This window comes from Natator depressus, chromosome 3 (genome assembly GCF_965152275.1).
Source record: "Natator depressus isolate rNatDep1 chromosome 3, rNatDep2.hap1, whole genome shotgun sequence".
NCBI classification, from domain to species: domain Eukaryota; kingdom Metazoa; phylum Chordata; order Testudines; family Cheloniidae; genus Natator; species Natator depressus.
The window spans coordinates 85,369,646-85,392,600 of record NC_134236.1 but is presented as its reverse complement, the minus strand read 5'-3'; the positions used below and the strand labels follow the sequence as shown (position 1 = coordinate 85,392,600).

Genomic DNA, 22,955 nt, shown 5'->3' with positions numbered 1-22,955 from the left:
TACTTGACTTGCGTAAAAATTATCAAGGTGATTTATTAATAGTTAATTGTCTTGCTTTACCTCCAGTGTTTCTTTTTAGGTTGAAAGGAAATGGCAGCCAGGTGTATGCAAGACGAATCAAAGATCTGTGGGAACTACATAGCAAATATGACATCGTTGTCAACTGTTCAGGCATTGGATCCAGAGAACTCATGGGTGACTTGGAGATATACCCTGTCAGAGGTCAAGTACTCAAGGTCGATGCTCCTTGGGTGAATCACTTCATCCGGGATGGGGACGGTTTAACCTATATCTATCCAGGAATACACAATGTAACATTAGGTGGGACAAGGCAGAAGGATAACTGGAGCTTGTACCCAGATCCTAGAAGTAGCAAAGACATATTTGACAGATGTTGTGCTCTTGAGCCCTCACTTCAAAGAGCCCAGGACATAAAGGAGAGGGTGGGTCTGAGGCCATCCAGGTTAGCTGTGAGACTGCAGAAAGAGATACTAGTCCATGATGGGAAAAAACTGCCCGTGGTCCACAACTATGGACATGGTTCGGGTGGCTTTTCAGTGCACAGGGGCACTGCCAAAGAGGCTGCTCGACTGGTGGGAGAATGCATTGCTGCTCTGGAAGGCGCCTCTTCAAAGGCAAAGTTATAATCACTGGGGCCTCCTTTTCAGTTATTGGTAGGCTATAATAAATCTACTAGTAATACCTTTGGAATGTTATTCTATAAGCTGCATGCCACATTCTGAACTGCAGCCAAGGGCTTGTTTTGTGAAAAGTGTTTGCCCACAGGTGATAGGGAGTTTTTGTCTTTCACCATTTTTCTTGTGTCAGTTCATTGGAGAGCACAATGATTGTCTGGTTTCACCCACATAGCCGTTGTTGGGGCATTTGATGCGCTGGTTGATGTACAACACATATAAGAACAAAGGATCTTGAAAGGTGTGCTGTGGGAGGTATAGATTCGATAGAGACACTAGTTTTATGTCTGTTTACAACCATCTGTAACCCCAAAAAACCTCCTTTGTCCTCTGACTGTGGAGGTGTCAATGGGCCATTTCATTTTGAATGGTCCCTTGCAACATGCATGAGCTCCTGTGCTTAACAATCTGTTCCACCTTGTGACACTCTGATTACCTTTTACAGACCTGAAGAAAACCTCTATGTAGCTTGAAAACTTGTCTCTTTCTCTTCCACCAACAGAAGTTGGTCCAATAAAAGATTATCTTCTCACACACCTTGTCTCTCTCATATCCTGGGATCAACAGGGCTATAACAACACTGGAAAACAACAGTGGGTGATTTCATATGGTCAGCTGAAAGGTACCTTCTCTCTCATAGATCCTATCCAGAGGTTGGCCAAAGCACAACAACCCTTCACTACGCCGTGTACATAATGACAAAGCACCTACTGATAAATTTGCTGTTCCAAACTCTCTTCCTTTTCACTGTCTTCTCTATTCACTTTCTTTTATTGCAAAACATCCTTCCTTTTACCAGCATATTACTGCAGTCTGTGATAGTCACTGCAGTTGGATTCAGACATGCAGGTACCCAGCATGAGCAGCACAGAAAATCTCTAAGGGAGAAATATTTTACAGAAAATCCTATAGCTGTGATTACTTCTATGTAATATACCTAGGGTTAATATTATGCCCATCACTGGGTAGCTGGCACTATGTTAAGTAACAGGGTTTCTGTACTGTAAACAGCATTAGGACATTGTACGTCAGCAGGCTCTAGATTTTGATATTGGAAATAAAACAATGTTCAGTGGGTTTGAATTACATTTGTAAATGGCTGTCTCCATTTCCATGCATCCGATGAAGTGAGCTGTAGCTCACGAAAGCTTATGATCTAATACATTTGTTAGTCTCTAAGGTGCCACAAGTCCTCCTTTTCTTTTTACGGATACAGACTAACATGGCTGCTACTCTGAAACCTGTTTCCTCTTTGGGGCTGAAACCTGCATGCACAAAAATGTTCTCATGAAAAGTGCCAGACTGACAAGCCTAAGCCTAGATAGTAAAGTCGTCTCTTTACCTTTACAGAACACTTCAGCACGGGCAGCAAGCAGTACAGTGGACTCAGCATCGCTTTAAATCTGTGAAGTAAGATTAGATAACTTTCTAATTATGATATGCTTGAATCCAGTTTGTGGGAGAAATTCCACAGCCTGTGTGTACAGGGATACAGGCTAGATGGCTGTGGTGGTCCCTTTATAGAATCACGTGGAACTTTCCAGATGTTCTGAGGATTACATTTTCCTTGAACCTCCTAGAATGTTGTCAGCCATGCCTACACGGGTATATAAGGGCTGGGGAGTCACCAGTCTGTCAGTGAGGTATAAGAACAAACTGAAGTGAGAGCCATAGGTGCCAACTCCGTGGGTGTTCCGGTGCTGAAGCAACCACGGGAAAAAAATGGTGGGTGCTGAGCACCCACCACCAGCCCCCCTATCAGCTCCTCCCACTCCCTCGCAGCACCTCCCGCCTGCCGGTGGCCCCACGGATCAGTGCCTCCCCCTTCCTCCACGCATCTCCTGTGTTCCGCAGATCAGTTGTTTAACAGTGTGCAGGAGGCGCTGGGGGCCGAAAGAGGGGAGAGGGGTTGGGAAGAGGCAAGGCACGAGTGGGGGTTTGAGGGAAGGGTGGTATGGGGCGGGGTCTGGGGCAGGGCAGGGGCGGGAAGAACGGGTGGGGACGGGAAGAGGCATGGCAGGGGTGTGGGCTTGGGTGAAGTGGAGTGGGGGCAGAGTCTGGGATGGAGCGGGGGTCGAGCACCCCCCAGGGACACAGGAACTGGGTGCCTATGATGAAAGCTGTGATATTGTGAATCTTGTTTTATTGTGTAATTGTGAAAGTGTACTTGTGTTTTAAGACTTGAAGAGTGTAAGTAGTGACTAATAAAAGACATATTTAATGAGACACCAGAAATATCTATCAAACCCCTATCAACATAACAACATAAAAGAAATACTGTTACTACTTTTGCTATGTATCAGAGGGGTAGACGTGTTAGTCTGTACCCACAAAAACAATGAGGAGTCCGGTGGCACCTTAAAGACTAACAGATTTATTTGGGCATAAGTAAAAAATCCCACTTCTTCAGATGCATAGAATGAAAATTACTTATGGATACAGGCATAAATATATTGGCACATGAAGAGAAGGGAGTTACCTTACAAGTGGAGAACCAGTGTTGACAAGGCCAATTCAATCAGGGTGGATGTGGTCCACTCCCAATAACTGATGACGAGGTATCAATACCAAGAGAGGGAAAATTGCTTTTGTAGTGACCCAGCCACTCCCAGTCCCTATTCAAGCCCAAATTAATAGTGTTAAGTTTGCAAATGAATTGTAGCTCTGCAGTTTCTCTTTGAAGTCTGATTTTGAAGTTTTTTTGTTGAAGGATGGCTACTTTTAAATCTGCTATTGAATGTCCAGGGAGATTGAAGTGTTCTCCTATTGGCTTTTGTATGTTACCATTCCTGATGTCTGATTTGTGTCCATTTATTCTTTTATGTAGAGACTGTCCAGTTTGGCCAATGCACATGGCAGACGGACATTGCTGGCACATGATGGCATATATCACATTAGTAGATGTGTAGGTGAATGAGCCCCTGATGGTGTGGCTGATGTTGTTGGGTCCTCTGATGGTGTCGCTAGAGTAGATATGGGGACAGAGTAGAAAACGGGGTTTGTTACAGGGTTTGGTTCCTGGGTTAGTGTTTCTGTTGTGTAGTTGCTGATGAGTATTTGCTTTAGGTTGGGGGGCTGTCTGTAAGCGAGGACTGGCCTGCCTCCCAAGGTCTGTGAGAGTGAGGGATCATTTTCCAGGATAGGTTGTAGATCGTTGATGATGTGCTGGAGAGGTTTTAGCTGGGGGCTGTACATGACAGCCAGTGGTGTTCTGTTATTTTCCTTGTTGGGCCTGTCCTGTAGTAGGTGACTTCTGGGTACCTATCTCGCTCTGTCAATCTATTTCCTCACTTCCCCAGGTGGGTATTGTAGTTTTCAGAATGCTTGATAAAGATCTTGTAGGTGTCTGTCTCTGTCTGAGGGATTGGAGCAAATGCGGTTAGGGCTTGGCTGCAGACAATGGATTGTGTGATGTGTCCTGGATGGAAGCTGGAGGCCTGTAGGTAAGTAGAACGGTCAGTTGGTTTCTAGTATAGGGTGATGTTTATGTGACCATCACTTATTTGCACTGTAGTGTCCAGGAAGTGGATCTCTTGTGTGGACTGATCCAGGCTGAGGTTGATGGTGGGATGGAAATTGTTGAAATCCAGGTGGAATTCTTCAAGGGCCTCCTTCCCTTGGGTCCATATGATGAAGATGTCATCAATGTAGCGTAAGTAGAGGAGGGGTGCTAGGGGACGAGAGCTGAGGAAGTATTGTTCTAAGTCATAAAAATGTTAGCATACTGTGGGACCAGGCGGGTACCCATAGCAGTGCCGCTGATTTGAAGGTATAAGTTGTCCCCAAATCTGAAAGGGTTATGGGTAAGGACAATGTCACAAAGCTCAGCCACCAGGTGTGCTGCAGCCTCATCAGGGATACTGTTCCTGACAGCTTGTAGTCCATCCTTGTGTGAAATATTGGTGTAAAGAGTTTCTACATCCATGGTGGCCAGGATGGTGTTTTCAGGAAGATCACCAATGCACTGTAGTTTCCTCAGGAAGTTGGTGGTGTTTCAAAGATAGCTAGGAGTGCTGGTAGCACTGGGTCTGAGGAGAGAGTCCAAAGAGCCAGATAATCCTGCTGTAAGAGTGCCAATGCCTGAGATGATGGGGCATCATAGAATCATAGAATATCAGGGTTGGAAGGGACCCCAGAAGGTCATCTAGTCCAACCCCCTGCTCGAAGCAGGACCAATTCCCAGTTAAATCATCCCAGCCAGGGCTTTGTCAAGCCTGACCTTAAAAACCTCTAAGGAAGGAGATTCTACCACCTCCCTAGGCAACGCATTCCAGTGTTTCACCACCCTCTTAGTGAAAAAGTTTTTCCTAATATCCAATCTAAACCTCCCCCATTGCAACTTGAGACCATTACTCCTCGTTCTGTCATCTGCTACCATTGAGAACAGTCTAGAGCCATCCTCTTTGGAACCCCCTTTCAGGTAGTTGAAAGCAGCTATCAAATCCCCCCTCATTCTTCTCTTCTGCAGACTAAACAATCCCAGCTCCCTCAGCCTCTCCTCATAAGTCATGTGCTCTAGACCCCCAATCATTTTTGTTGCCCTTCGCTGGACTCTCTCCAATTTATCCACATCCTTCTTGTAGTGTGGGGCCCAAAACTGGACACAGTACTCCAGATGAGGCCTCACCAGTGTCGAATAGAGGGGAACGATCACGTCCCTCGATCTGCTCGCTATGCCCCTACTTATACATCCCAAAATGCCATTGGCCTTCTTGGCAACAAGGGCACACTGTTGACTCATATCCAGCTTCTCGTCCACTGTCACCCCTAGGTCCTTTTCTGCAGAACTGCTGCCTAGCCATTCGGTCCCTAGTCTGTAGCGGTGCATTGGATTCTTCCATCCTAAGTGCAGGACCCTGCACTTATCCTTATTGAACCTCATCAGATTTCTTTTGGCCCAATCCTCCAATTTGTCTAGGTCCTTCTGTATCCTATCCCTCCCCTCCAGCGTATCTACCACTCCTCCCAGTTTAGTATCATCCGCAAATTTGCTGAGAGTGCAATCCACACCATCCTCCAGGATTTCCAGGTTTATGGATCTTGGGTAGCAGATAGATCTACATGTGTGTCTGTGTAGATTTGTTCTTGTGCTATAGCAGGGAGTTTCTTGAGAAGATGGTGTAGTTTCTTTTGGTACTCCTCAGTGGGATCGGAGGATAGTGACCTGTAGAATGTGGTGTTGGGGAGTTGCCTGGCAGCCTCCTGTTCATAATCCAACCTGTTCATGATGACTACAGCACCTCCTTTGTCAGATCCTTTGATTAAAATGTCAGAGTTGTTTCTGAGGCTGTGGATGGCATTACGTTCTGTACGGCTGAGGTTATGGGGCAAGTGATGCTGTTTGTTCACAATTTCAGCCTGTGCATGTCGGCTGAAGCACTCTATGTAGAAGTCCAGTCTGTCATTTCAACCGTCAGGAGGAGTCAATGCAGAATTCTTCTTCTTGTAGTGTTGGTAGGAGGGTTCCTGTGGGTCAGTACACTGTTCAGTGGTGTGTTGAATATATTTCTTGAGTCGGAGATGGTGAAAGTAGGCTTCCAGATCACCGAAGAACTGTATCATGTGCGTGGGGGTGGTGGGGCAGAAAAAGAGTCCCCGAGATAGGACAGACTCTTCTGCTGGGCTAAGTGTGTGGTTGGATAGACTAACAATATTGTTGGGTGAGCTAAGGGTACCACTGTTGTAGCCCCCTCTGACTATGCTATGCTTAACATGTAATGTTTGATGACTTTCTAAGACTGCGGAACATAAACTATTGTGCTCCCTAATACTGTCTGCTTTCCCCTATAGAAAATAAAAGATGTCCCCGAAGAAGCCTTCAGGAGCTCAGTATAGGAAGCAAAAAGCTCAGTTGGAATCTAGTTTGCAGCAAGGGGCAAATTTGATGGAAAAATACCTGAAACAGAACAACAGAGACAGGGCTTTAGGCCGTAGCCATCGTCCCAGAAGAAATCTGAGGAGTGAAGTGCAAATGATGGAAGCCCTATTAGTAAGGAATTAGCAGCTTCAGTTCCCAGGGCAAAGGTGAGAAAAGCAACCTTTTGAACTTAAAGGACATTGTAAGGCTGTCACCTACTGTAACGCTATTTAATATTGGTCCACCCAATGTTAGTGCACAGTTCAATTTCTTGATGTTAGTGCATTTCAGTTGTTCTTAAATTAAATAGTTTCTGTAAACTTAGAGGAAACGATTTTTTAAAATTTTCTTATATATGGCATGAATGAATACAGATTTACAGATCTTAGCATGCAAAAATATATCGTCTTATATGACAGGGTTAAATCATGCATGCAAATCATGCATCTAAGTTGTGAAATGGGCTACAAATGCAATAAAAATATTGTATTCAAAAGTTTAACAATGGAGGGGAAGGCACCGAAGATGCTCCTCACCTGGGGTCACCATTTGCAGAGATCAGGAAGGAATCCCCATCCTGAATCACTCCTGATTCACAACTGGTCACATGTATTCTGTGTTTGGCTTTTTTCTTCTTCATTCCTCTGTAGCATCAGGGATTGGCCACAGCTGGAGATGGGACACCAGATAGGGTGAACCAATGCTTTGAGGTGGTACAGAGAATTATCTTTCTTAGATGCCTGGCTGATGTGTCTTGCTCCCATGTTCACAGTCAAATGACCACCAGATTTGGGGTCAGGAAGGAATTTCCCACAGGTCTGATTGGTGGGGACATTGGTGATTTTCACTTTCATCTACAGCATTGGGCATAGTTCACCTACTGGGATTATCTGGGCGTACCTCATCTAATCAATTCCCTGCCATTGCTGGGCCTCGGGCACTGGTGGCGCCTTGGTCTTTTGTGTTGTTTGCCTGTGGCACACAACAGTTTAGTCTCCTGAGGACTGAAATGCTTGAGTCTGACTAAAGTCAAGGGGCTCAATACATGGGTAACTGGGTGAAATTTAATGGCCTGTGATATAAAGGAGATCAGACTAGATACGCTAATGGTCCCTTTTAGCCTTAAGAACTATAGCCCAGATCCTCAAAGGTATTTTAGGCACCTAAAGCCCATGGATGAGGTGAGCCTCAAAGCTGCTTTCACTTATGCTTAGCTGCCTATGGATCCATGAGCCATACGGCATCAGCTGGGCAACACTGGGGCATATAGGTGCCATAGTCACATCTGTTTTTCCCTGGGCACACCTTTCTGCCAGTGCCCAGTAGGTGGGATGGCGTAGGAACCACTTATAGAACTTATAGAACTACAGGGGAATTTCCAAGGAACCACTTGGAAATTCCCCTGTAGTATAGCAATCCTTGGGGCCAGATCTTCCAGCTGTATAGCTCTATGAGAGCTAAGTAAAGCGACTGGAACAGAACAGACATGTTCCAGTATGTTGATCCAAGAGTTTATATAGCTGTCAGTTTTTTTCATTTGGTTGTTACTATGGTGATTTATTATCGCTTGCATCAAGAAAGACAGTAAGTACATAGGTGTCCTTCCAATAATGAGAGTCAAAGTTATTCCAGCTATATATCGTTGCTATAAATCTGTAAAAGACAAACTTAATAGAATTTTCCAGCTGCAGCCAAAGAGTATCAAATTAACTAATTACAGATACGGTAGTAATGAGTTCTTTCCAGTTGTACTAAATCTAGTTAAGTATTGCCCTTGTTCCTGCAGTTTCCCCAATAAACTCCATCGCTATATATTTATTTTATGATTCAGTGAACACACTGCACAATACAGAATTACAGTATTGTAAATTAACTCTAACAAAAACAGTTAAAGGTTATTTATTGCAGTAAATTACATAGTTTTATATGCATCACTGAGGCTCTGGTTGCTGCATAATCTTACAGTACATTACAATATAGAGCAATATAGGACAAGAAACTGGTACTCATTTCGATCAATCTTGTCTTTTAGCCATTTGCAAACATCTCATTTTTACCTGAGTCCCTTTGACTTTGTTCTTATACACAGTCTTTATGTTTTTCAATGTGTCACACCAGCTGCATTGATTGTGCCTTATGGGATAGGTTTTTCCTCTCTCTGCTTCTGAACAAGAACCCGAAGGGGTGTAGGCTCCAGACTCTCCTTTGTTACTTCTACTCAGAGTTTAGATTTCTTGTTTTTCTCCTCAGGCTGGGCTGATAGGAATAATAAAAAAAAAACAATTAAAGACCACAAGATTCATAAATAAAACCCTATTACTAATGGAGAGAAGATCAGGTTAAAGACAAATCCAGCTGTACCTGGATATGAGCTAATTAATGAATTTATGCTCACCATTCCATAGTTTAAAGTAGAGCTGAGTTTTATACTTGAAGCAAAGATTCAAATATTTAGTTATGTATGAAGAATATAGGATATCCTCCCCAAAATTATAACAAGGGCTCTTTGGGTACAGAATGATTTTTCTGAGAATTTTACAAGTAAATCTGTTAATCAGTTTATGAGTTAAAATTAGTTTTGAAATAGCTTATTAAAAAATGTTAGTACCCGGATGATTTTTTTGTCCAGAATGATCACAGTAACAAAACAACATAGCCTCTTTAAACTTCTCATGTAATTAAAACTCACTGAAATTTTGTGCATAGACTAATTTTAAAGATTTTTTGACATTTAAAGGTTATTTTTGCTGTTATTCTTCATCACTGAAAGTTTCAGCATGACCTGGCAAATAATTTATTCTACACAAAATTCCCTGAAGAATTGCCCTATCTCAAAATGGCTGCTATATCCCCTCCCATTGTTCTCAATGGAACTGAAGCCATAGCTGCCCTTAGAAAAGGTCCCCTCTTACTGTTCCTAAAACGAGTGATATCAAACTGTGTTAAGCTCAGATGTTGCCCTCTGACAGCATAGAGACAAGGAAATTCCCAGATAAAACTCATGAGGAAACAAACTGAAAAAAACTTGATGGGTTTTGAAACATAAGTTTAACTTAATCTGGAACTAGAAACACTACTATGCCCCGAAGAAGTGGGTTTTTTTTAACCCACGAAAGCTTATGCCCAAATAAATCTGTTAGTCTTTAAGGTGCCACCGGACTCCTCGTTGTTTTTGTTACTATGCCCTAAACATAATTGCATGCTACCACCACACGATGGTGTTATGGCCCTAAATGTGAATTCCTATATGAAAAGACAAGGTCTGTTCTTAGAAGCTGACCAAAACAGAAAGAGAGACCTGTGACTGAAGTCATAAGAATGGTCATACTGGGTCAGACCAGTGGTCCATCTAGCCCAGTATTCTGTCTTCTGACAGTAACCAATGCCAGATGCTTCAGAGGGAATGAACATAACAGGGCATTCATCAAGTGATCCATCCCCATCATCCACTCCCTGCTTTTGGAAGTCACAGGCTAGGGACACCAAAAGCATGGATTGCATCCCTGACCGTCTTGGACCTATCTTCCATGAATTTATCTAATTTTTTATCCCCCATGTCCCCCATTATAGTTTTGGCCTTCACAGCATCCCCTGACAATGAGTTCCTAATGTTTACTGTGTGTTGTATGAAGAAGTACTTCCTTATGTTTGTTTTAAACCTGCTGCTTATTAATTTCATTGGGTGACCCCTGGTTCGTGTGTTATGTGAAGGAGTAAATAACACTGCTTTATTCACTTGCTCCACACCATTCATGATTTTATACACCTCTATCATATATACCCCCTTAGTTGTCTCTTTTCCAAGCTGAAAAATCCCAGTCGTATAAATCGTTCCTCGAATAGAAGCTGTTCCATTCCCTTAGTCATTTTTGTTGCCCTTCTCTGTACCTTTTCCAGTTCTAATATATCTTTTTTTAGATAGGGTGACCAGAACTGCACACTTGATTCAAGGTGTGAGTGTACCATGGAAGTCTCCTCACCATAGGACCTTCCTCCTGATGTCTGATAATGCTTGTACTCCTTAGTCCTCCAACAGTATGTGTTCTCACTCTGAGCTCCTAGCGCCTCTTGCTCCCAGCTCCTTACACGCGCACCACAAAAGTGAGCTCCTTTTTAAACCCAGGTGCCCTGATTAGCCTGCCTTAATTGATTCTAGCAGCTTCTTGATTCGCTGCAGGTGTTTTAATCAGCCTGTCGTCTTAATTGTCTCCAGAAGGTTCCTGATTGTTCTGGAACCTTCCCTGTTACCTTACCCAGGGAAAAGGGACCTAGTTAACCTGGGGCTAATATATCTGCCTTCTATTACTCTCCTGTAGCCATCTGGCCCGACCCTGTCACAATACATACAGAGCAGGTGGAAGTTGCCATACAAACTGTAAGAGGCTAATTAATTAAGATGAGCGATTATCAGCAGGAGAAAAAAAACCCTTTTGTAGTGATAATCAAGATGGCCCATTTAGACAGTTGACAAGAAGGTATGAGGGTACTTAACATGGGGAAATAGATTCAATATGTGTAATGACCCAGCCACCCCCAGTCTCTATTCAAACCCAAGTTAATGGTATCTAGTTTGCATATTAATTCAAGCTCAGCAGTTTCTCACTGGAGTCTGTTTTTGAAGCTTTTCTGTTGCAAAATTGCCACCCTTAAGTCTTTTACTGAGTGGCCAGAGAGGTTGAAGTGTTCTCCTACCGGTTTTTGAATGTTATGATTCCTGATGTCAGATTTGTGTCCATTTATTCTTTTGCATAATGACTGTCTGGTTCGGCCAAAAGAATAAATGGACACAAATCTGACATCAGGAATTATAACATTAAAAAACCAGTAGGAGAACAGGTCAACCTCTCTGGCCACTCAGTAAAAGTCTTAAGGGTGGCAATTTTGCAACAGAAAAGCTTCAAAAACAGACTCCAACGAGAAACTGCTGAGCTTGAATTAATATGCAAACTAGATACCATTAACTTGGGTTTGAATAGAGACTGGGAGTGGCTGGGTCATTACACATATTGAATCTATTTCCCCATGTTAAGTACCCTCACACCTTCTTGTCAATGGTCTAAATGGGCCATCTTTATTATCACTACAAAAGGTTTTTTTCTCCTGCTGATAATAGCTCATCTTAATTAATTAGTCTCTTACAGTTTGTATGGCAACTTCCACCTTCTCTGTATGTATACATATATCTTCTTTCTATATGTTCCATTCTATGCATCCGATGAAGTGGGCTGTAACCCACAAAAGCTTATGCTCTAATAAATTTGTTAGTCTCTAAGGTGCCACAAGTACTCCTGTTCTTTTTGTGGATACAGACTAACACAGTTGCTACTCTGAAACTTCTGGCAGGTACTGCAGTTTCCCATACACTCAGAGGCAGGGACACACCAAGCTGAGTTAAATGAATGCTTTTGCCAGCCACTCATGAACCAACAATAGAGAGGCTCCAGCCAATTCCCTCTGGCTCCCCTGCCTTGCACCCCAGAGCTGTATCATTTTGCCCTGGTCAGAAGCCTGACCAGTGTAAGTTTATTACCCAGTCTGCCACTTCTACAAAGGAGAGTGGACATGCACCAGCTCTGGCAACCTGAGCAGATTTCCCAAGCACTCCAAACAAAACACACTGTTTTAGGTAAAATATAAAACAGACTTATTAACTACAGAAAGATAGATTTTAAGTGATTATAAGTAATAAGCATACAGATCAAAGTTGGTTACCTAGACAGGATTTGAATCAAGCAGCATCTGACCATCATGGTATCCTTCCTTAATACATAGGCTGGGATTCTCCTTTCCAGTCTGGGACCACCTCCCCAGTTCAAAGTCTTTGTCCTCCAGACATGTTTCCAGGTATTGAGTTGTGGAGTGAGGCCAAGTGATGATGTCACTTCTCCTCTTTTATAGCTTCTTACAGCTTGCTGGAAAGATCCTTTGCTATGACATTGCTCAAGCAGTCTCCATTGTCTGCATGCTATCTCTGAGAAGTCTCCATTGTATACAGTTCCTGGGATAGTCCTTGTGCATGTGTATTCCCTTTAATGGGCCATTAGCATGTCTGGCTCCTCCACAGTTGCATCTGAAAGATTGCGTTTTCCCAACCTCACAACATATTTCAGTAACACATACATAGCAAAACTTCATAACTCAACATACTGTGATAGCACATACAATACAACAGGATATTAATGTTCAACAGAGCAAGACTTTTAAAATGAAACCTCACAAGGCATACTTTGTACGAAACATGTCATAATTATATGACAGTGGTGAATATTGGGATTCCAGGATGCTGCTTTCAGGGACAGAGTGCCACAGGTATTCATTGTTTTGCTTGGATCTGTATTTTTCTTGTGCTGTCTAAAGCGAAGAGTGATTGATTTAGAAATCCCTGTGGAAAGTCTGTGTCTATTTGCTTCAACTGTCACGTGTCTCTGATGGGATAAATTCTAAACCAGAGATGTGGAGGTTTTGGGGAGGGTGTGCTTAAGCAATTAAGTTGTCTTGTGGGGGTTCAGCACTGATCGTGGGGCCTATGGCAGCTGGACTATGGGGGTCCTACTCAGGGCCATCCTTACCCACATGCAAAGTACGCAGCTATGTAGGGCACCAGGAAATTTGGGGCACCACATTTCCTGGTGCCCTGAGCAGCTGTGTGCTGCTCTAGCCCCTGCTCCACCCCAGCCCCACTCCCACTCCCCTGAGGAGTGCAGCAGGGCTGGGCCTGCACTCACCAGCAGCGGGAATTGCAGTGACCTGGCCCCAGCCATGCCGCCGGTAAGTGCTGGGGGGTGGTTCCCCCCGTCCCCCAAGCCAGCCCCTCCCTGGAGGCCTGGGGCCCCACACACGCCCCGCACAGCGGGGGAGGGGGGTGGTGCTGCATAGGGGCCCAGAATAGCTGGGGAAGGCCCTGGTCCTACTTCTGAGAAGGGACGCTAGACAGTGAGTCTATGCCCAGGAAATGTGCCTAGAGGCCAAAGAAAGAGTCGGTGCATTTAAGCCTACCCAGACCCAAAGGAGCTGAAAAACACACAGAGAACAGTGTTTGGATTCAAGCACAGCCACCTCATGAGCATCCAGCAGAGGGAGCATGACCAAGTATGTGACAATTTACAAAGACATAATTCATCTCCAGCTCTCCTGTTTTAGGAAGTGGAGTCATTTCTGTGTTGTTTCTATGCCACAGATAGCCAGAGAATGTTTCCAGTTTCATTCATTGTTGTATGGGATGTTGTTTCCCTGAGGAAGTTCACCTCAGCCACCCCAGAACCTGCATGGGGCATAATAATAAGCAAGAATTTCTCCTGCCAAACCTGAAATTGGCGTCCGGTGGCAGCGGCTGCACCAGGGGAGGCTGAGCCTCCCCTAGCTTAATATACCCACCGCCCAGGGTTCACCTCCTATCCACTTGTCTGCAGAATGGCTTTCCAACCTGCTATTTGCTTCTCCCCTTTCATCTTGCCTATGCCTGTTTACGAATACAGTTCATTTGTTAACTTTTCTAGTCTCTGCCTAAAATAGGATCCTTTCTCCCATGTCTTTCTCTTGCCTGTCTGAAATCCTTGTGAATGCTAATTAGGCTTCAGCACAGACCTGGCTTCAGCATATTACCTGAAGGAATGCATCATTATGTCTCTCTGGACACAAGTTAAAGAGACCATAGGATCATAGAAATGTAGGACTGGAAGGGACCTCAGCAGGCCATCTGTCCCAGTCCCCTGCCCTGAGGGAGGACTAAGTATTAGCCTTGAATATGTCCACCTTATCCATACTTTGTAATCTATATCAAATATAAATTCCTGGCAGATGGTGCCCAATCTGTCACACTCATAATGTTCTTCAAAGGCATAATTATGGAATAAAAAAGGAACAATTATATTTGAGACATTTGTATCAATCTTTATAATTACAAGCAGCAGATGGCCTGTATGTCTGATTTTATAACCTGGGCAAAAAGTAATCAACTGGGCTTTTTTATTTACAAAAACAAAAGCAATAAAGATATATTGTCTCACTGTAATCTCCTGCCTGCAGTTTAGTAAATTTGTCAAATTTCTGACAAGTATGTGGAAATTAAGCGTTCAACCATGCAATATATCTTAGTTGAACACTATTGAATATGGAATAATCAGAAGTCTAAGAAATAGAATTAATATCATAATTAAAGAGACTAGCATGGCCTAAATGTTTTGGGATGATTTCACACAGGATATAACATTTTTCTACAGTGATATCTCAATTAAACACTGTCAAAGGCTAATTATTTCTTTTGTACCGGCACATTTCTCATGTTCCACCAGAGGGAGCAGTTGCATCGATCCGGTCCTGAAAGCCAAGAACTCCAGCACAAGAAAAAAAATAGGTGGAGCTGAGTGATGAGCATCCATGGAAACGTGGGCAGTTTCCCATGCCACAGGGCTCCTACGTATCTAAAAAGCACAGATGGTTTGGCAGGTTTGAGTGCTGTAGTTAAGTTTAAGAAATGACAGCATTCAGCGACTACCGTACCAAGTTCTGGAAACCTCTTTCAAACTTTCTGGGAAAATGGGGCTTGTGAGAGAAGAGATGTACAAAAATACGATTATAGGGTCACTCATAGCTGCACTGTCCTAGGAAGAGACTGGGAAGAAATTGTGTCTTGGAGAGACATATTCCTCCCTTGCTTTCCCACTTGTTCCTGTTGTGGGGAAAGTACTTTGCTACAGCTCTTTACAGGGTACAGCATACTATACCTGCCCTCCCACTAGTGCCCAGTTAACTCTCCTGATTGAAGGGCTCCACATCTACCCCACCCGTTTGCTTACAGTGGGGCATAACGACCCCAAAGACCCTATTCTTGCTCCCATATAGCCTGCCGATGGTGTGAGGTTTTATGACCCTAATTTCCTGGACTGGTTGCCAAGTGGCTTGTACATACTGAACCTAAGCCTGGTCTATACCTGTAACTTCGGCTGAGTTAGCTATGTCACTCAAGGGTGTGAAAAAATTCACACTCCTGAGTGACATCGTAAAGCTGATCTAAACGCCGGTGTAGACGCTGCTCGGTCAATGAAACAATTCTTCAGTTTACCTATACCTAGTTACTGCCTCTCATGGGGGGTAGATTAATTACAGCAATGGAAAAGCCTCTTCCATCACTGTAGGAATTGCCTGCACAAGGGTGCGACAATAGCACAGCTGCAGAGCCATAGCTCTGCCACTGTAGCATCGACAGTCTAGACAAGCCTTCAGAGGCTTAGTTAATCACGATCAATATTTTTAGGGCTGGCTAAAAAGGGTCGCTTTTTTTAACCCCTTCTTTGGTAAGAAATTTCCAAAAATGTTTGTTTTTTTCATCAAAAACAAAACTAAAAACTTTTGGTCTAAATTTTGCTACTGAAGGAAGGTACAAAAAGAGAGAGAAAGGGAACAAAACTAATAGTTTTGAATTAAACGTACATTTTGCCATGAAAATTATCATTTTGTTTGAAAAGGCCTTTTCCATTAAACAATAAAAGTATCAACAGAAAAATTTTGACCAGAGTTTGTATTTTCCAGTGTCACTTCATTCTTTAGGCCTTGATCCTGCAACATTAAGGTCAATGAGAGCTTTGCCATTGGCTTCAATGAGCATAGGACCAAGCCTTTTACACACATTAATTTGTGTCCACCACGCTGTTGTCCATTAACTGTATGTTGTTGGGGGAATATGTTTCCTAAACCTGTAACACGCATCACATTCCATGCTTCTGTCATTGTCACATTTTTGCTATTCTGTTTTTAACTACAGCAAACTATTGATTAATTGGCAGAAATCCAAGGCTTACATTTGAAATTTCCTTAATTTATGAGAGTTTTAGGGGGATATATTTAAAAGTCATCTTTGCCACAGAAAGATTAAATAACTAAATAGCCTCTCACTTTCTGAAGGACCCTGCATTTTTTGTGGTCTGCTACTGTACAAGCATGCTAGGAAGCCCAAGATAAGTAATACACTCTTTTCACAAAGTTGTACTGCCAGATGTTAATGTTCCTGGAGCACAAAAGAAAAAAAGGGATTACATCAGTGATAATGGGATACAAAGAAGGGATTTTGACTCACATCATTATATTTCCCTCTGTGATGAGAGGTGACTCTTTGAATTAGATAGTTTCAATTTACGCAAATGGGACTGGCAGGGAAGACTTCCATTTAGATAGGAAAGAGGAGAAAGGCGCTTTTGCTTTACTCAAATGATGTAGTACGCACAGTATTTCCAATAGTCAGTATAGCATTTCTATACTGACTGCTATGAGTACAACCTCAGATTTCCAAGTTCCTCTTCACTGTACGTGTGGACTTTTCAGAAGTGTCTTTTCAGAAGGAGCACACATCCAAATGAAACTCAAAGGGACTTGTGCCCCTGAATCACTAATAGATTTTGAAAAAATTCTTCCCTAAACTCTGTAGGGCAAGGACCACATCTTTCTTCATGTTCTGCACCTGTCCGAGCATTGTTGGCGTTCCAGTAATAATCACAGAATGAATTTCCATGGAGATTTGGAATACGGTAATTGCCTCAAACAGAAGGATAGCTTTTTTCTAGCATTTAATGGACTTCTCAAGTGAAAAGCAATAAAAAGTATGTGAACAGATGTTTTCACTCTTTTTCCCCCCACTGCTGCATATATTACATAATTATATACTAAAGTGTTCCCGTCTGTTTTAATAGCTTATTGCAGGGTGTATTATACGAGGTAAAAGACAGAGAGAGCAAAGTCCTCACTTTTTAAAGGCCTTTGGAATTTAACAGTTATTTTTTTCCTTTTCACCCATATTATATATAGCAAATATTGCCTCTTCCAGAAAACATCTTGCACTGAAAGGATTCAGCCCCTCACCCATGAGCACCCAGCCTCATCAGCCTGGATTAGCACCTTGCAATTGGACTACAAAAGAAGGACCAAACTGTGATTCTAAGGGTCACTGCTTCCCCATTGCTCCAAGGGAGAAGTAAACTACACCAGCCCTTTCCCTGGTGCAGCTTACTCAACCTTCTGCGCCAGCTCAGCTGCACTGGCTGGCATCTTGCAGGGAGGGGAGCAAAGATGCTGCTTACTTCCTACCCCACCCACCTATACAGGAAAGATAGCAGCAGCCTGGCAGTGACTGCTTCAATGTGGGTAGGCTGCGCAGGAAAATCAGAGGCTCTTTTCTCCCCCTTCCTCCTCTACATGAGTATACAGCTGGGTTCACAGCTGAGCCCCTGATTACTCTGCTTCCCAAGAGATTGCTAAAGGATTTCTCCATTAGACAATTTTATTTATAACACAGATCTTTCTTTGCCATCTTTCCACAGCAGGGACACAACAGATTTCTGATTAGACTTGAAGAACTCTAGAACAATAATCACTCACTGAAACAGCAGCTTGCACAGTAGGAAAGAATTTTAGAAGCAATAACAAATATTAGGACATATGGTTCTTATTTATATATTTTGTTAACTATTGTCAATATCTGTAAAGCACCATTTTCCCCCCACCACAGCCTGATCTTCATCAGGTGTAATTCAATCAGAAAAGCTTACTAACTGGAGTGTTTAAAAAGCATGAATTTGACTGGCTTCTGCTTGTGGGATCCAACACTCGTGGTGAATAGAATCCAGGCTGTGGGGAAAGTGGGCCTTCTATGGAAGATAATGCAAACGATTGTCAGCTGCAGTGGGGACTTAGGCATTTGTAAGCAGGGTCTGAATGAGGTTACCCCAGACTTCTAGTGATGAACTAGGGGAAAAGACTTCAGGAGCAGACCGTATTTACATAGACACACCTTTTCTGCTTAGGTGTTCAGCAAACAGCTGCTTTGCCAAAGTGATCAATTTTGGCAGGTTTTGGGTTACAATTCACTTAAATATTGAATGCAGGGATCATGAAATGTTGGTATCCTTCTTGTATGAGTAAAGGCCAGCAGAACTGTACTTAGCCTGCCCTGATGGGGGGGGTCACTCTAAACTGTACCTCACTTGGTAAGCGGGGGGTAGAGATGCCAAATCTGAGTAAAAGTTAGGAGAGACTTATCTGCCCTAGCTAGTAGGGTGGATTCTACTTTGAGAGTCCTGGAGGGAATTTGACTTGTCTTTCTCCGGGATTTAAAGTTAAAATTGAGTTAACCTCATTATTAAGAGCAGGGTTAAAGGGTAGAACTTCAGAACACAGCATTGCAGAAGTGGTAGCAAGCAGCAGCATTAATTACAGCAGCAGAGGTAACAGTGCGAGCTGAGTGACAGGAGTGAAGTGGCAGGTAGTAGCCAATGGTGGCAGAGGTAACAGTGGCAGTTGTCGAGGGCAGAGGCAGCAACAAACAAGAACAGAGATAGTAGTAGTAGCGAGCCAGTTGCAGAGACGGTATAAATAGCAGCAGAGGCATTGCTTGACTGTCCCTCTTTTTCAGGAATGGGAGGTGAACCCACATAAACTCACCTCTGAACTCTGGGTCTTCACTAACCAAAGACAACCAACTGTGCGTGGGGTGCAGCGGAGGGAAAGGAGAGGGGCATGTTAAAGGAACTTTTGTTCATGGGACTTTCACACCACAAACTGGGAAACTGAGGCAAAGGATATTACCAAATGTACTGTGGGGTGGGTGGTTGCTAATGGTTATTTATTTTTGACTTGTGGGTGTGGTGTTTTCCCAAATTAATGCTGGGTTCTCTTTTCCTTTTAATAAAAGTTTCCTTTGTTAAACACAAACTCAATATTTGAGGGTAGGAAAATATTGCCTCTGAGAGGCGGCCCAATTGGTTGTTAATTTTCCCAGATTAGTGGGTAGGGACTTGAGATGGTTCTGTTTTGTATTGTTTAGAGGCAACTCTTATTGTACCTGAACCGGGCTGCTCCTCACACCCCCAGGCAGAAGGGTTACAAATTGCAATGCTGAGAATCACAACAACTAACTTTTAGGCACCTAGAAAATCATGAGACAACACTGTGATCCACGAAGCCGGAGACAGGTGTCTCGATTCATTGAAAGGGGAGGGATAGGCCCCCTTTGACTGCAATCCACAAAGCAAGCCCACTAGTCTTAGGTCCCTGCCATACAGTTAGGGTTCCTATGGGAAGGGGTCTCCACCCTGGGATTAGGGTTCCTATGGGTAGGAGACTTGGGACTAGAGTTAGGGCTCATCTGTGTTGAGGCCCCTAAACCAGTCTCCTTAACATTCCAGTCCTCGTATCACCACCAAAAACAACCTCGGGTTCAGAGGGAAGACTGGGTAGCTGACTCTGCAGAGCAGGACAGCTGTGCGGTGCAGTGCTGGATTTACAATGGCACCATGGCCCACACTTGGAAGGGGCCCATAATGCCTACATGTGGCCCCCATAAAGGATTAATCCAGCCCTAGCCACAGCCTGGCAATGTGTTGCGAGGTGTGCTGGGAGTTGTAGTTCGCATGCTGGGGCATTCCGCCTGGCCCCCTGGACCTGTGCCACCATCTGCACTACAAGTCCCAGAATGCCCTACGCCGGCTGCAAGCTGCCCCAGTTGAAGTGGGTGGTGGTGGAGCAGACCAAAAAAAAAAAAGGAAATGGTGCAGGGAGAGGGTTTCTGCCGCACAGTATCAGGCAAATACAAGAAAAATGTATTGAACAAAACATGAATCTGTGCAGTGTTTTCATTGTATCAAATGCTTTTGTCAGATCAGTCAATAGAGAAGGATTATGGATGATCCTCCGCATGAGGGGATGCACAATCAGGTACTTTTTAGTGGAGATCTCACTGACTCCTTTCCCATTTCAAATGGAGTTAAACAAGGCTGTGTCCTTGCCCTTGTACTGTTCAACCTCTTCTTTACCCAAGTTCTCAACCATGCTACAAATGGGGTCAACATAGGCATATACAGACACAATGGCTCAGTCTTCCATCTTACAAGGCTTAAAGCAAAAACAAAAGTAACGGAACTACTAATAAGAGAGGCACTCTTTGCCGACGATTGTGCCCTCCTAGCACATGCAGAGGGAGATCTCCAGTGCATTGTAGATCACTTCACTGAAGCAGCACAATTGTTTGGCTCACAATCAGCATGGAGAAAACGGTGGCGTTGCAACAATCACCTTCACCGCTCTGTGCCGTATCCCCCAGCACAGGGGTCTCCAAACTTTATGAGATGAGGGGTCATACTAGATTTTTGAAGGGGCTTTGTGGGGCAAAGCGACTGTGAAAGAAATTAAATATATGCAAAATCGTTTAAAAATCAACACTACTGTACTGTGTCAGTGTTGCATTAAATTCTAAATCAGGTATAAAAGTTAATCGATGCAGGTACTGTAAGTTGGCTCCCCTTTTTGGGTCTGCTCTGCCCCGTGCCTGCTCCTTTCTCCCTGTGCCTGCTCTGCTGAAGAAAATGACAAAGGATTGAAAGTTTGGCTGTACTTTGGTAAGAGAAGCTCCAGGTTCCCATTGTTGGTTGGGACTGTTTGGTTCTATTAGTGCTGTAGTTAAAATTTAACCATTATGAAATTGTTAATTTCCATCTTCTTTACTCCATTTATTGGAGACGTAATTAAGCATCTGGCTTGTATTTTTACTCTAAGGCAGGAGTCTGTGCCTGCTCGGCCTCAGCAGCGACTCTCCCCTTTTGGGGGGACACTGGCTCCCAGAGGCACTCACCCCTCTGCACAGCTCAGCTGTGCTGCCGCCCCACGTGAGCTGCTGCTGGCGGCCCCTCCCACTGCCTGCTTGGCGTGGCTACTCAGCTGTTTGCTTCTCCCCTCTTGGTTGGAGGGCCGAACAAATGGAAGCCCCGGGCCAGATCCGGCCCGCGGGCCATAGTTTGGAGACCCCTGCCCTAGCATATCCATTAGTGGAATCCAGCTAAAGCAAGTTGACAGTTTTACCTGTCTTGGCAGCAACATCTCCAGTGATGGATCGCTTGACAAAGAGATCACAAACAGGATCCAGAAAGCTTCTCAGTCATTAGGAAAGCCACGTAGTAAAGTCCTGAAATCCCATAACATAACCCTCTCAACAAAAATAAAACTTTATAATGCTTTTGTGCTCACATCTCTCATCTACTGCTGTGTGACCTGGACACCATACAAATGACATCAAACAGCTAGAGGCCTTCCATATGCGGTCTCTGCGCACCATTATGGGGATCTGCTGGCAGGACAAAATTACCAACCTGCAGGTTCTCCAAAAGTAAAATGTCATAAGCATCGAGGCCATGCTGATTAAAGCCCAACTATGCTGGGTTGGACACATCATTGGGATGCCTGAATATCAATTCCCTAGAAAAATTTTCTATGGAGAATCGGCACAAGGACACTGGAATCAAGGCTGCCCCAGAAAGCGCTAGAAGGACAGCACCAAGAACAGCACACACTTTGGTGCAATAAAACTGGATGATTTCGAGAAGGCTGCGTTAAATAGATCAGCCTGGCAACACACAGCATACAGAGCTTTCCAAGCCTTTGAAGAGGACAGAAATAACCGATTATTAGCTGCAAGGGAAAAGCGTCATACTAATGCTATAGCTACCAAGACACTCACCAATGTCTTTGTCTGCCCGATCTGCTCACAAGCATGCGTGACACACTTTGGACTTCAGTCACTCCAGAATCCACAACAAGAGAGAGCATGAAAACATCATCATTGAATCGATGGACTACACACATACACTTCTTTGGTGGCTAGTCAACTGTCAAACTTCCTGACTCTGAGCTGTATTAATTTTTCCTGATATTTAGCCTACATTTTTTTCTTTATTTTTTTTCTCAGACCTTCATGTTTACACCCTTTAAATATGTAGACTGTTATCATACTCTACAAACCCTTTCCTTATGGCTTAGCAAAGTTATATATACACTTGTTTTCCTGTCTTAACCATTTTTGTTGGTCTTCTTAAGAGCAACACTTTACAGGGAGTTCCAAGACGAGAGGTCCATAGGTGCTGGAACTAGGGGCACTAGGAGTGCTGCTGTACCCCCATGGCTTGAAGTGGTTTCCATCATATACAGGGTTTACAGTTTGGTTCAATAGCTCTCAGCAACCCCAGAATCACCTCTGGCCCATTAGGAGGATTTTTATACAACCCCCTTTCAGGCAAGCTAGAAGATGAACCACTCCTCACATCCTTCAAAGAAATAACAGCTGGGGAAGAAAGTGACACTGCTGGAACCCCTGGGAGCGCAGCTGCCATCAGCAGTTAGGGTCAGAAGCCTCCCTCCAGCTCTAATAACACCAGGCTATTATCTTAAAAGCCACAAAGAGGCTAGATGAGTTCTAGTTATCTCCTTTCTTGGGTATATGACTGTAAGAGCCCTGTAGGCTTCATGGCAATATTGGCAGGGAGCTCATTTGTAGGGACTTTCCTTTGCCCTATTTTTCCCTTGGTAATCTCCAGAAATCCCCAGTACAATAGCTTGCTTGTTTTTTAAGTATTGGTTTTCCACACAGT

The 22,955-nt window shown here is 43.7% G+C and overlaps 1 protein-coding gene across 3 annotated transcripts in view; it reads left to right on the top strand.

Annotated features, from left to right (window-relative positions):
- Positions 1 to 1,558, top strand: part of DDO (D-aspartate oxidase) — a 46,899-nt gene extending 45,341 nt beyond the window's left edge. For all 3 annotated transcript variants that reach the window (XM_074948239.1, XM_074948240.1, XM_074948238.1), the window contains one exon: positions 80 to 1,558. In XM_074948239.1, coding sequence (XP_074804340.1) covers positions 80 to 647 — 568 coding nt within the window. In that variant the 3' untranslated portion in view covers positions 648 to 1,558. The remainder of the gene's footprint in view (positions 1 to 79) is intronic.
- Positions 1,559 to 22,955: the final 21,397 nt, after the last annotated feature.